This window comes from Heloderma suspectum, chromosome 2 (assembly GCF_057233095.1).
Source record: "Heloderma suspectum isolate Gila_16-S chromosome 2, 16-S_ref, whole genome shotgun sequence".
Lineage (NCBI taxonomy): Eukaryota > Metazoa > Chordata > Lepidosauria > Squamata > Helodermatidae > Heloderma > Heloderma suspectum.
In genome coordinates, this window is record NC_139459.1 from 157,386,050 (window position 1) to 157,398,820 (window position 12,771).

Consider the following 12,771-nt stretch of genomic DNA (forward strand, 5'->3'; position numbering starts at 1 on the left):
TATTTTTTTGCGGCTCATATTGCCACAGAATAGGCCTTCAAATAGGCTGTAGCCCCTGTTCGATCGGCTTCACTCCGAGTTTTCTGCCAACATCTCTGTAGTCGCCTTCTCACTCGTTTCATCACCGTCAGCTCCCTAGAAAACCAGGGTGATGGTGTGGCTCCACTTTGTGAGAGAGGACGCTCAGGAGCGATTGTGTCCATGGCCCTGGTCATTTCTCCTTTCCGGGGATTGACCAGGACATCGACAGAATCGCCTGCTGAGGCAACAGGAAAATCCCCAAGAGCCGTCGGGAAAGATGAGCAAAGGGCTGGATGCGCCTGATCTCCTCTGATCTCGTAAGCTAAGCAGGGTCAGCCCTGGTTAGTACTTGGATGGGAGACCTTCTGGGAATCAGGCTTCCCGCATTGAGCAGCGGTATTGTTGGCCCCTTCCAACTCTATGATTCTATGAAATCATTCAGATCCATCAGCCTCCTCCATCAGTGGACCATCTTAATCAGCCCTCCACCCCTGCAGAGATTCCAAGTGTCAGCAAGTCTAAGCGCCACCAGGTAGAGTGATCTGTCCATGACAATGGAACTATAGAGAGTTCCTCCACTCTCAGATCCCTATCACCCCATCCAGCACAGAAAATGGGGTCCAGAGTGTGCCCAGAAGCATGGGTGGGGCCAGATACCTTTTGTGACAGATCCATGGTTGTCATGGCGGACGTGAAGTCCTGAGCCGCTCCTAACAGGGCAGCCTCAGCATGGATGTTAAAATCCCCCAGCACAACAAGCCGAAGAGTCTCCAACACCAACCCCCAGACTACCCCAGCTAGCTCAGGAAGGGAGACTGTTGAGCAGTTCAGTGGACAGTACACCAACAGAATCCTATTCTGTCCCGGGTACCCACCTTCAAATACACTCGAACCCAGCATACTATGGGATAGGGCACCTTGTCAGGGAGATAGAATCCCAATAGACCACTGCCACTCCACCTCCCCATCCCCCAGGTCTTGCCCGCTGCTGGAAAGAGAACCCTGGAGGGCAGAGCTGAGAGAGATTAACCCCCCCCCCTTCATCCAACCAAGTCTCTGTAATACCGGCCAGGTTGGTGTGCTCATCCAGGATCAAGTCCTGGATAGCAGTTGTTTTACCATTCACTGACCTGGCATTCAGCAGCAGCAGTTTCAACCCAAGGGGTCTGTTGCCAGGGCCATCCAGGTTATTTGAGTTAGGGGACAATTTAGGGACAGTCAACACTTTATTGTTATACACTCTGCTTTTAGAGTGTGACTGTCTCCCCCCTCCGTATCTCCCTCTGCCCTGTAGAACTGTAATGGCTGCTCCTTGGCTCCCAACACCTCCCCCCTTCTTTAAAAAGCACATCTCTAGTGCAGGCAGTCCTGCAGGCCACACTGAGGCAAGCAGTCCCTCTACCTCCTTTCAAGAAGGGGGACAGGCCCTCGCCCTTCTGTTCCCCCAAAGTGGCTCCCCCAAAGGGGCAACCCCCTTTGGTATCTCCCCCTTCAGCAGTGACTCCCACCAGTGGTGGTCCACCCCCACCAGGGCCTGGGTTTTATACCCCAGCTCCCAAAGGTGTTGCAGCTGGGAGTGGGGTGGCACTTCGCTGGACTTGGGTCTGCAAGGAGGCAGAGTAGAAGTCCCACAGGTGGAGTTTGAACCCCAGCAAGGCAGCAGCAGCAGGAGAACTGGATCTCACTTGCCTTGCAACACTGTAGAGCTTCCTCCCCTTGCAAGCAGCAATGGACTTCTTTTTTAAAAAAGTAAAGGATTAAACCAAAACCGCGCTTTAGCGCTACATCGCGAACCAGAAGTAAGCACTCCCCATTCACCAGCTACCAACTGTATCTATGTTGGACATTTAAAGCTGTTACTTTATCAGGAGCTAAGGCTTATGCTACTAAAAGAGCCATGAGATGAGGTGTACATATATTAGTTCCCAGCCAGATCGCAGTTCTAGAGGTAGTTACTACAGAATCCTCAGTTATGCTTTTAGAAGGCATCACTATCACTCGACAGTGAAAAAAGCCCCAGTTCTTCTTCGTGGTCTCTGTGCATCACACATATGGGCTTTACACCTATGCTGAGTGTCATTCAGGAAGCTTCTATAGCTGAGGAACACTTTTGGTGGGAACCCTCCCCCACCATCCACCGCGCATGTCTAGGGGGTTCCCGCACACTCCCTCAGTTCTCTTTTGACCGCCATAGTGGATAATCTTCTTCAGAGCTTCCTCTCTACTAGAAAGAGAATTGCAGCGTTTTCTTTTCTGTTGCTTCTGAGGATTTGTTGTTGTTCATGTTTTTTCTTGTTGTTCTCCCTTGTCTTCATCATCGCCCCACCACACAGACACACAAAAATTCTTCCTTTGTCATTCGTCCGTCTGTTGACCGCAGCTGCGGTGTTGCTAATGGCTGCAAAAGCACCTTTTCATGAGTGTGTCAAGTGTGGGAGTAAGTTGCCCCCCACTGACCCTCACTCCCTCTGCCTTTTTTGTTTGGGTGAAGGCCATTTACCCAATTCCTGCTCCCTGTGCCAGTCGTTTACTAAACAGGCACGAAAGAACAGATCAGACAGGCTTAAGGCAGAGCTGCGGAGAAGAGTGTTACGGATCCAAAGAACGCTGCAGGGTCTTCTGCAAAAGACGAAGCGGGAGCAACTACGTCTTCGTCTAAGTCAATGTCCCTTCACCTGTCAACTTCCATGGAGCGGGTTGATCCTCTGACTCTGGGGCGCTCCTTGGCACTCTTGGTCACGAGAAAGATCACTAAAAAGGCAAAGATTGCAAAGTCAGGATCGAATAGCCTTAAAAAACAAAAGAAAAAGAAGGCTGCTGAAAAATCTCCCAAACTGTCACCAGTGAGGCAGGAAGCCTCACATCGCTGCATCTCATCTCCTCCTCTGGACCGAGAGCTCTGTTTTCATCCTGGGCTGTGTCTTTCCCCAGTGGGGATCACCGCCTCGACTACCATTATAGAGAGAGGTCAAGGTCTCCACATGGTGACTGGGATAGGAGTTCAGAGTGGTCTTGCCCTCCAAAACACCCTTTGCACTTCGAGGACTGGCGTACTCTTCGGGCTGCTCCAGATATATGGGAGCAGTTTCACCTTGGTATTTACCGTGGGCATCGGACACTGTTTCTCATCTCCCCATGAGAGATGAGTTCCTCGTGCCTCCACCTGTGCCACCTCATTCCTCTTCGTTGCTGCAGAGTCAGTTGGAGCCGCCCAAACCGACTCAATCGGAACCACAGTGCCTGCAGAACTGTCGTCACGGCCAGCTTCGCATCATGAATCAGCTGATGATTTACCAGTCCGATTCATCTTCATATTCCTCTATCCCGCCTTCCATCCCGTCTCCGGATGAGGTAGTGGGAGCCCAGGAGGGAGCCTCTCCCTGGGAGGACATGTTCAACATAACTGAGCAAATCAGTCGGATTGCCCGTTCTTTGGGCATTGAAGTACAGCAGCCAAAGGAGCATATTCATGACCCCGTCTTTGACACAGTCCATACCAAATCGTCGAAACCGGTTACTATGCCTTTTCTCCCGACCCTCTTTCAGACTGTCCATCAGTCCTGGAAGGCTCCATCTTCCATGGCTCCGACGTCTAAGGGCCTTGAATCCCTATATAGGGTGCAGGAGAAGGACGCGGCATTCTTGTATTTTCACCCATGACCCAACTCCATCATCATGGAATTGGCGCAGGGACAGTCACAGAAACCTCATGCCTCGCCTGTTGACAAGGAAGGAAGGAGGCTGGATCTTTTGGGTAGTCTGCTGCTCTGGGACTCTGTGTGGCCAATTATCAGGCCATGATGGCCAGATACCAGCTGTTCTATGGGAAAAAATGGATTCCCTTTGTGCCTACTTCCCAGAGGACCAAAAGGATCCTGCCAGGGTCTTCCATCCTGAGGCTGTCAAGCTGTTGAGACATCAAATTAATAGCCCTCGGCATGAAGCGGACTGTAGCGCCAAGTCAATGGTTGGCGCCATCGCCCTCAGGAGACTAAGGTCTGCGGGCTTGACTCCTGGAGCCAGGACTCCTTTGATGGCGAAGGGCTCTTTAACTCAAAAACAGATTTATTTATTTATTTATTTATTTATTTCATTTCTATACCGCCCAATAGCCGAAGCTCTCTGGGCGGTTCACAAAAACTAAAACCAAACAACACACAATAAAACAATTTAAAATATATAGAACATTAAAACCACAATATAACAATACAACCACAATAAAACCTAGCAGCAGTACAGGAGTTTAAAATACAGATTTAAAACAGCAAAGATAAAAATTTAGAAAGCTAAAATGCCTGGGAAAATAAAAAGGTCTTCACCTGGCGCCGAAAGGAGTACAATGTAGTCGCCAGGCGAACCTCCCTAGGGAGCTCATTCCAGAGCCGGGGTGCCACAACAGAAAAAGCCCTCCTCCTAGTAGCCACCCGCCTTACTTCCTTCGGCAGGGGCTCACGGAGAAGGGCCGCTGATGATGATCTTAAGGTCTGGGCAGGCACATATGGGAGGAGGCGATCCTTCAGGTAACCTGGCCCCAAGCCGTTAAGGGCTTTGAATGTTAACACCAGCACTTTGAATCGGGCCCGGAAATGAACTGGCAGCCAGTGCAGCTGGAAAAGTACTGGCGTAATATGAGCTCGCAGGCCAGTCCCTGTTAACAATCTTGCTGCCCTATTTTGGACCAGCTGAAGTTTCCGGACCGTTTTCAAAGGCAGCCCCACGTATAACGCATTGCAGTAATCCAGACGAGAAGTTATCAGAGCATGGATAACTGTAGCTAGGCTCTCTCTGTCCAGATAAGGACGTAGTTGGTATACCAGCCTCAGCTGATAAAAAGTGCTCCGTGCCACTGAGTTCAACTGTGCCTCAAGTGACAGTTCTGGATCCAAGAGCACCCCCAAACTACGAACGTGATCCTTTAGGGGGAGTGCAACCCCCTCCAGAACAGGTTGAATATCACCTAGCCGGGCAGACGAACCACCCACTAACAGTACCTCCGTCTTGTCTGGATTGAGTTTCAGTTTATTGGCCCTCATCCAGTCCATTACCGTGCCCAGGCACTGGTTCAGAACAGCCACTGCCTCACCTGGTTTTGATGAGAAAGAGAGGTAGAGCTGGGTGTCATCCGCATATTGATGGCACCTCAGCCCACACCTCCGGATAACCTCCCCCAGCGGTTTCATGTAGATGTTAAACAGCATGGGGGATAGAATAGAGCCCTGTGGAACCCCATGGCACAATTGCCATGGCACAGAGCAATAATCCCCCAGCACCACCTTCTGGAATCGGCCATCCAAGTAGGAGCGGAACCACTGTAGTGCAGTGCCTCCTACTCCCAACCCAGACAACCTATCCAGAAGGATACCATGGTCGATGGTATCGAAAGCCGCTGAGAGGTCCAGAAGAATCAACAGGGTCGCACTCCCCCTGTCCCTCTCCCGGCAGAGGTCATCCCACAGGGCGACCAAGGCAGTTTCCGTTCCAAAACCAGGCCTGAAGCCCGATTGAAATGGATCTAGATAATCCGTTTCATTCAAGTGTGCCTGGAGCTGTCCTACAACCACCCGCTCAAGCACCTTGCCCAGGAAGGGGATGTTGGCCACTGGCCTATAATTGTTAACATCCTCTGGGTCCAGTTTAGGCTTTTTCAGGAGTGGTCTAATTACTGCCTCTTTTAAAGCAGCAGGCACCACTCCCTCTCTCAAGGAGGAATTTACAACCTCCTGGACCCAGCCGGACAACCCCTCCTTGTTTGATTTAATAAGCCATGAAGGGCAAGGGTCAAGCACACAAGTGGTCGATCGGACTTGGCCAAGCACCTTGTCCTCATCCTCAAGCCTCAGTAACTGAAACTCATCCAATAAAACTGGACCAGACGGTGCTCTGAACGCCTCTACCAATGGAACTGCATTAATGGTTGTGTCCAATTCATGACGAATCTGAGCGACTTTATCCTCAAAGTGCCGCGCAAACTCGTCACAGCGTGCTACCGAGGGTTCCACCGTCTCTCTCCCTGGCCCAGAATGTAACAGGCCGCGAACCACTTGGAAAAGCTCCGCCGGGTGACACTGAGAAGATGCAATGCTGGTGGAAAAGAACTGCCTCTTTGCCACCCTCACCGCCACAGAGTAGGCTCGATAGTGGGCTCTTACCTGTGTTCGGTCAGACTCAGCACAAGTTTTCCTCCACCTGCGTTCTAGCCGTCTCCCCTCTTGCTTCATTGCCCTCAGCACAGGTGTATACCAAGGAGCTGGCTGGGCTCTGCTCAGAGGGAGAGGGCGCTTGGGTGCGATCGTGTCAACCGCCCGAGTCATCTGCATTCCACAGAGCGACCTGGGCTTCGACAGGAACACCAGCCATACCAGCAGGAAAATCCCCCAGAGCCCTCTGGAATCCATCGGAATCCATTAATCTCCGGGGGCGGACCATTTTAATAGGTCCCCCACCCTTGCAGAGGGGAAAGGCCGCCAGAAGTCTAAACCTCAGCAGGAAGTGATCTGACCATGACAAAGGGACAGATGTTAATTCCTCTACTTTCAGATCACCATCCTCCTGCCCAGTCGAGAAAACCAGATCAAGCGTGTGTCCTTTTATATGTGTTGGGCCGATGACATGTTGGGACAGCCCCATGGTTGTCATGGTGGCCATGAAGTCCTGAGCCGCCCCGGATACAGCGGCCTCGGCATGGAAGTTGAGATCCCCCAGGACCATCATCCTGGGGGTCCTCAACACCAAGTCCGAGACCACCTCCGTCAGCTCAGGCAGGGAGTCTGATGGGCAGCGGGGGTGGGCGGTATACCAACAGAATCCCTAATCTGTCCCGGGTACCCAACACAAGGTACAGACACTCAAGATCTGCACTCGAATGAGCAGGAAGCCTGGAGAGGGAGATTGAATTCCTATAGACCATGGCAACCCCCCCTCCCCGACCCTCAAGTCGGTGTTGGTGCTGCACCGAGTACCCAGGAGGGCACAGCTGGGAGAGAGCGACCCCTCCCAGTTCCCCCACCCAGGTCTCAGTAATACATGCCAGGTCAGCCCCCTCATCCACAATCAAATCATGAATGAGGGAGGTCTTATTTTGGGCCGACCTGGCATTCAGCAGCAGCACCACCAGACCCGAGGGCAGACTGGTAAGGCTGCCAGGAACCATCAGGTTGGGGGAAGAACCAGAAGAGGGGACAGCTGTAAGGTGTCTAGCCCCTCTTCTCCTCAGCTGGCCTGTTAATCCCCCAACGCCATACCTCCCCCTGCCCGTAACCACAGTTATGGTGGCACCTCCCCCACCCCCTGAGTTGTCCAATAGTCCTCCCAGGCACATATTAAAATATTAAGATATAAAATATACAACAGTTTAAAAGAATATAGAAGAGATAAAAGAGAACAGCAGCTAAGAAGGAGCAGATAGTCCACGTTTGCCCCTTCCCCTGGTCTTTAAAGCTGCTGCCCTCTGCTGCTGCTGCTATTTGCTGCTAGTGTTGTGGCTGCTGGTGTCTCTGGAGAAGCAGGTGGGTAGATCTTGCGACTCCAAGTACGACGCTAAGTGCGCACTTAGCGTCGCACTTGGCGCGACGCCGAGGCGCAGCCTCTGGCAGCCCCGCCTTAAGTACCTGTGGCGGGGGCAGAAGCAGGCTCAGGATCAGGATCACCCGGTGCAGCTGCTGGCTGGTCCTCCTTCCCCAGGCTCCTTCCCGAGCAGCCTCTGGCAGCCCCGCCTTAAGTACCTGTGGCGGGGGCAGAAGCAGGCTCAGGCTCAGGATCACCCGGTGCAGCTGCTGGCTGGTCCTCCTTCCCCAGGCTCCTTCCCCAGATGAGCAAATGGACTCTGTCTAGAAAGTGAAGACACGCGCCTGTAAAATGGGCTTAGGTCCTCAACCTGCGCAGCACCAGCACAGAAGCCGCAGATGGTTTTGGCCTCAGCCTTATGAGACCAAACAACAATCTGCCCGATACCAACGCTACCCAACAGCTGAAAAAGCAGACTGTTCCATCTTCAAAGTTTTGTTAGAGTCACGGTAGGCCTGAGTGATCTTCAAAGTGTCTCCTTTGACTTCCAGACATTTATTCCGCCCGACCTTCGCAGTCAACCTGTGTTCGGATCTATTCTGGCATGTTTCCTGCCGTCCTGGAAGACAATAACATCGGACACCTGGGTGTTAGATATAATTGCTTGGGGTTACGTGATAGAATTTCATACTCCCCTTCCATCAGTACACATAACCCCTATGTCACTATCTATGTCACTCTATCACTCAATCGCAAAATAGCACCGACACGCATTTGTGCTATCATGCAATAGTGCTATCATGCAATAGTGCATTAGTTCAGGGGGTCCTGCTAATTCCTGTTGTAGTCAATGAGGCTTGTTCCCAAAAGTGCACTATCATGCATTTATTCAGAAGTGCTTGCTAATGCAGAAGCCCAGTATTTAGAGGAAAAGGAAAATAATGGGAGGAATTGAGCATAGGTCTGAGAAGTCTTCTCTGAAGTAACTCCCGTTGTGGTCAATGAGGCTTGTTCCTGAATTTACTGTGATTGCCATTAAGCCAAAAACACTTCATCTGGTGAAAGGCATAGTAACTCCCCTAATGGCTGTGAAGCGCTATTTCCAAAGCTGTGTGTGTCTGCTGTTTGGTTCCAGGCTTTTGGGGAGTAATTAATGCCAGCTTCAGTGCTTTGCATCATTGCCTAACCAGGGGGCAGGAGAAAGGGAAGTAGAGTCTGGAGGGGGAGCCTCTCTTTTTGGTTGAGCAGCCCCTGACAGTCTGATGACATTCACTTCCAATCCCCACCCCCCACCCAGAAGTATGTTTTTGTCAGCGACTTATAATGGTGCAGTGCGGTCTTTTGTGGATCCCTGCATGGAGCCATGCCAATTCCATGAAAAATCCAGTATTCCTTCATTTGCCCCTTCCATTGTCATGGAAACACAGCCTTAGAGCCACAAGCCAACTTCCGCCTTCTTGTCTAATCTTGAGAAAATGGCAAGAGTGCTGTCACTAAATGGCTACCATGGGATAAAATGGCTACCTTGGTATAATGGCCCCTGGCCTGTAACCAAGTCACCAGTGGTTTTAGAGGGGCCTAGAGATCCATAATGCTTTCTGCTTTAGTGCAATTCTCTTGCTAGTGGACCTCCTGGCTGGTAAGATGAATCAAAGGTCGATACTGCTGCCTCAGCACATTCCATGCTAATGAGCTCTGGTATCTTATCAGGGCCTAGGATGTGCCTGAGAAGTGGAGCTCTGTTTGTGCTAAGCTACAGGTGTCTGTGCTGGGAAAGTTCTGATTGTTTTCCTTCTGAACAAGCACTGTTAGTCTATACTGGGATGAACACTAATTAATGCTTGCTTCTGTTATGCTGCCTCACTGCTAACATGTATGGTATAAAACCCATTTTACCCCTTGGCTCTGGGTTCAGAGAAGCTGTCTGATCCAACCATTGAGGACACTTGTGTGCTGTAAGTACTCAATAAAGTCTCCTTGTAAGTAAACCTGGATCTGGCTTATCACTTGCATGGCACCTCCAAACCTTAGCAGCCCACAGCTGCTGCTTCATGGGCATGCTTAATCACAAAATGCTCATTTCACAGAAAGGCAAACTGGTGAGGCTAAAAGACAAGTAACTTGCTGCAGACCCTGAGAACAAGGCAGAGGTGTGATCTGAGCCCCCAAACACAAAACCATGCCTTTGAACCCACAGCTCTCTCTTTCAGGATCACCCCAGCACACAGGATCCTTTCACTTGCACTCCAAGCACATCTACTCTCGCAGTCACTCATTTTTCCCCCTTTCAAAATCACCCCCAAACATATACACACCCTGCTTTCTCACCATGTCCCCCCCATCCCAGTCTGGTTGTCCTGCAGCCATCCCCAAACCCATCTTTCTGTTGCCCCCAAGTCACTCCTCACTGCCTTCTATAGTTCTTGTGTCTTACCAGGCAGCAGCTTTTCTCTCCCTCACCTTCTTAAAGAGAGTTTTGGCAGGTGGCTGGAAAACAGATCATCAGCCTTCAGCTACCTCTCCTCCTTCCTTTCCTCTTAGAAGATTGCCTCTGGGCCTAGCAGGATGGCAAGGTAGTTCATGGCCAGTGCTTTACTTTCCAGCCAGCCAAGGTAAAAACCTTTTTTTAAAGATGTCTTTCTTTAAAAATTGTGAGGGATGCTTTGGCAAATGCCAAGGGATGTATTTCAGGACACCACGGCAGCCATGGGCACTGCATCACCAGCACTAAAGGAAGATAAAATAAGCATAGCTAAACTATTTATTTAGTAACTCATAATTAAATTTCTCACAAAAATATAAATAAATCCCAATTAAAAACATTCAGCACTATAAAACTAATAAACATGCCAACACAACTAAAATGGCTATCAGACATAAAAGTTAAACCACATCACAGGGACTAAAATAATAAAACATAGGCTACAATCCCATACCCACTTACCTGGGAGTAAATGCCATTAAACTCAATGGGACTTACTTCTGAGTAGACATGTATAGGCTTGCACAGTTAAAGGCATTTAAAAAGCCCAGGAGAACAAAAAGCTCTTAGCCTGGCGCTGAAAAGATAGCAAGCTTCCCTTGGGAGAGCATTCCAGGGATGGGGGGCCACCACCCAAAAAAACCCTGCAGTAGATGGAGAAATGCTTTATGATGTGCTCCAGCTTTTTCTGCCTGTCCTGGGGAGACTTCAGAATTCTCAGTCAGTGCCTGGATTATACATGGTGAGTAACATGTAGCCAGGTCCCAATCTCAAAAGGCCATGGGATTCCTGGACTAAGCTTTGGAGTCCGCCACACTTGATTAATGCTACAGAGCAAATTGGATGCCTTAGAGAGTGAGGTAAGGCGTTGCAATCTGATTCCTCCCAGTCAAGAGCAAAGATCAGTAGCTGGAAGGTAAACTGACCATTGTGAAAGTCATGGCTACTGATCTCCTGCAACGTTGGATGATATGGGCATGTAAGGCTATGGAGTTACTTCTAAACTGCAGAAGTCCATTTCTGACTTGGAAGATCCTGCCTTAAAGATGTAATTTGTTTCTGTCTTATGCAGAAAAAGAACTTCCCAGGAGAGCAATTCTTTATTGTATTTGTTATAAAGCCAGAGGACTATGCCTGTGGGGGTTCGATGCCGTCCTCCACTCAAGGTAAGATGCCTACGGCCCAAGAATGTTGGGAAGAGCAGACTGCTCATAAAATACCATCTTGGACACTCTCAGGGTGTTTCCAGACAAGGTTTTTATTGTGCAATCAACCTGCCTCATTAAAAAAAATTACTTGGGGTCTAGGCAACAATTTTTTCCATTCGTAACCACACACACACACAACTGTTAAGGAGGGAAAGACAAGAGTAGCTGCATAATGCCTTTTGATTGGTAATGCTAGGAGCCTTACATCTGGAAGCACCCTCAGTGGAATGTTATCCATTCTGTTCAGCAGAGGGTGGAGCCGACAGGAATTTATTAATCTTCTCCTCCATGAGAAGGCAGGGCTAAAAGATTGATACATTTCCCACTGTGAGAGGAAAAAACCCCTCAGTCTTTTGCTCTGTCCTGTAGAGAACAGCAGGATGCCTGGCTTTCTCCTCAGCTGCTGCTGTGGAGTTTTAAAAAAGAGAGAAAGCGAACAGAACCTACTTTCTATCTCTCTCTACCCTTATTCCATCATCGATTAGACAGTAAGGGGAAGGCCCTGTTTTTGAAATTGTCCCTCTGTCCCTCAGGGCCCACCTGGGCTTCCCTGGGCTGAGGTGAGGAGGTGCAGGGCAGCCGCTCCCTTGAGGCTCCCCAAGTACCAGGCGCATTGGCAGGAACCTGATGTGACTGAGCAGTCAGTGTTCCTTGCCTCCTCCACAGCTGCTTGGGAGGAGGTGGGCCGATTGGACTCTATACCTCCCCACCGCTGCCTGTTCAGACTAAGGAAGCCATCGCGACTCACTGGTGGAGTCAGGTATGTCACTAAGGGGAGGGGAGCCCACATGAAGTAAAGCTCTCTGCCTCTCTGAGGCAAACTCCAGCAGCCATTTTGGAAGCGGGCCTACCAGAGCATAGCATTCCTTCTCCTGTACTGTCCTCCCCAGGGCCTCGCAAGTAGCCAAGTCCTTTCACAGAAACCAGAGGCCAGCAATGCCCATCCAAGGGAACTGCTGTGGTTGCTGGGTCAATCGTGGTTTCATACCCCGACTGGAGGAATCCTCCTCAGAGGAGGAGCTAGAGGCCCCAGAAGCCCAGGATACCCCAGACCAGGGACTGCCACCAGACCCACAGGAGCTTGAGCCCTCAGGGGAAGTGGCTGCAGGGCCATCACTGTCAGGAGAAAGGGACTCTGCCTCAGAGGCTGGGCCACCCCCTGATCCCCAGGAGTGTCGTCGCCTCAAGCAACAGGCTCGCAGGGCTCCTGTGCGAAGGAGTGCTTGCCTCCAGTAAAGGTCTCCTCAGGAGTAGGCACTGGAAAGGGAGCTCTGATTGCTGCAGCTGAGCTCTGGGTGGGGGGCCGGATGGCTTTGGGCTTAAAGTCTTCACTAGAAACTCAGCCAGTGTTGGAACAACTTGGTCCATCCAGTCTCTGCTGTGTGCCTTGCCTCCTGAATCGTGCCCTGTGATTGATGCTCTGTTTACTGACCGTCTGGACTTCCTAACAACCCTGCATCTGGACTGTGTAATGTCTGATTTACTGTGTTTGACCTCTTGCTTGTTGCCTTGACTACTCCTGTTGCTGCCTGATCCGTATTGCCTGCCTGCCTGTGT

At 50.5% G+C, this 12,771-nt stretch overlaps 1 protein-coding gene across 2 annotated transcripts in view; it reads left to right on the forward strand.

Annotated features, from left to right (window-relative positions):
- Window positions 1-12,771, forward strand: part of SIDT1 (SID1 transmembrane family member 1) — a 315,540-nt gene that overhangs the window by 101,110 nt on the left and 201,659 nt on the right. For both annotated transcript variants that reach the window (XM_084835330.1, XM_084835331.1), the window contains exon 7: window positions 11,079-11,172. In XM_084835330.1, the coding sequence (XP_084691456.1) occupies window positions 11,079-11,172 (94 nt within the window). The remainder of the gene's footprint in view (window positions 1-11,078; window positions 11,173-12,771) is intronic.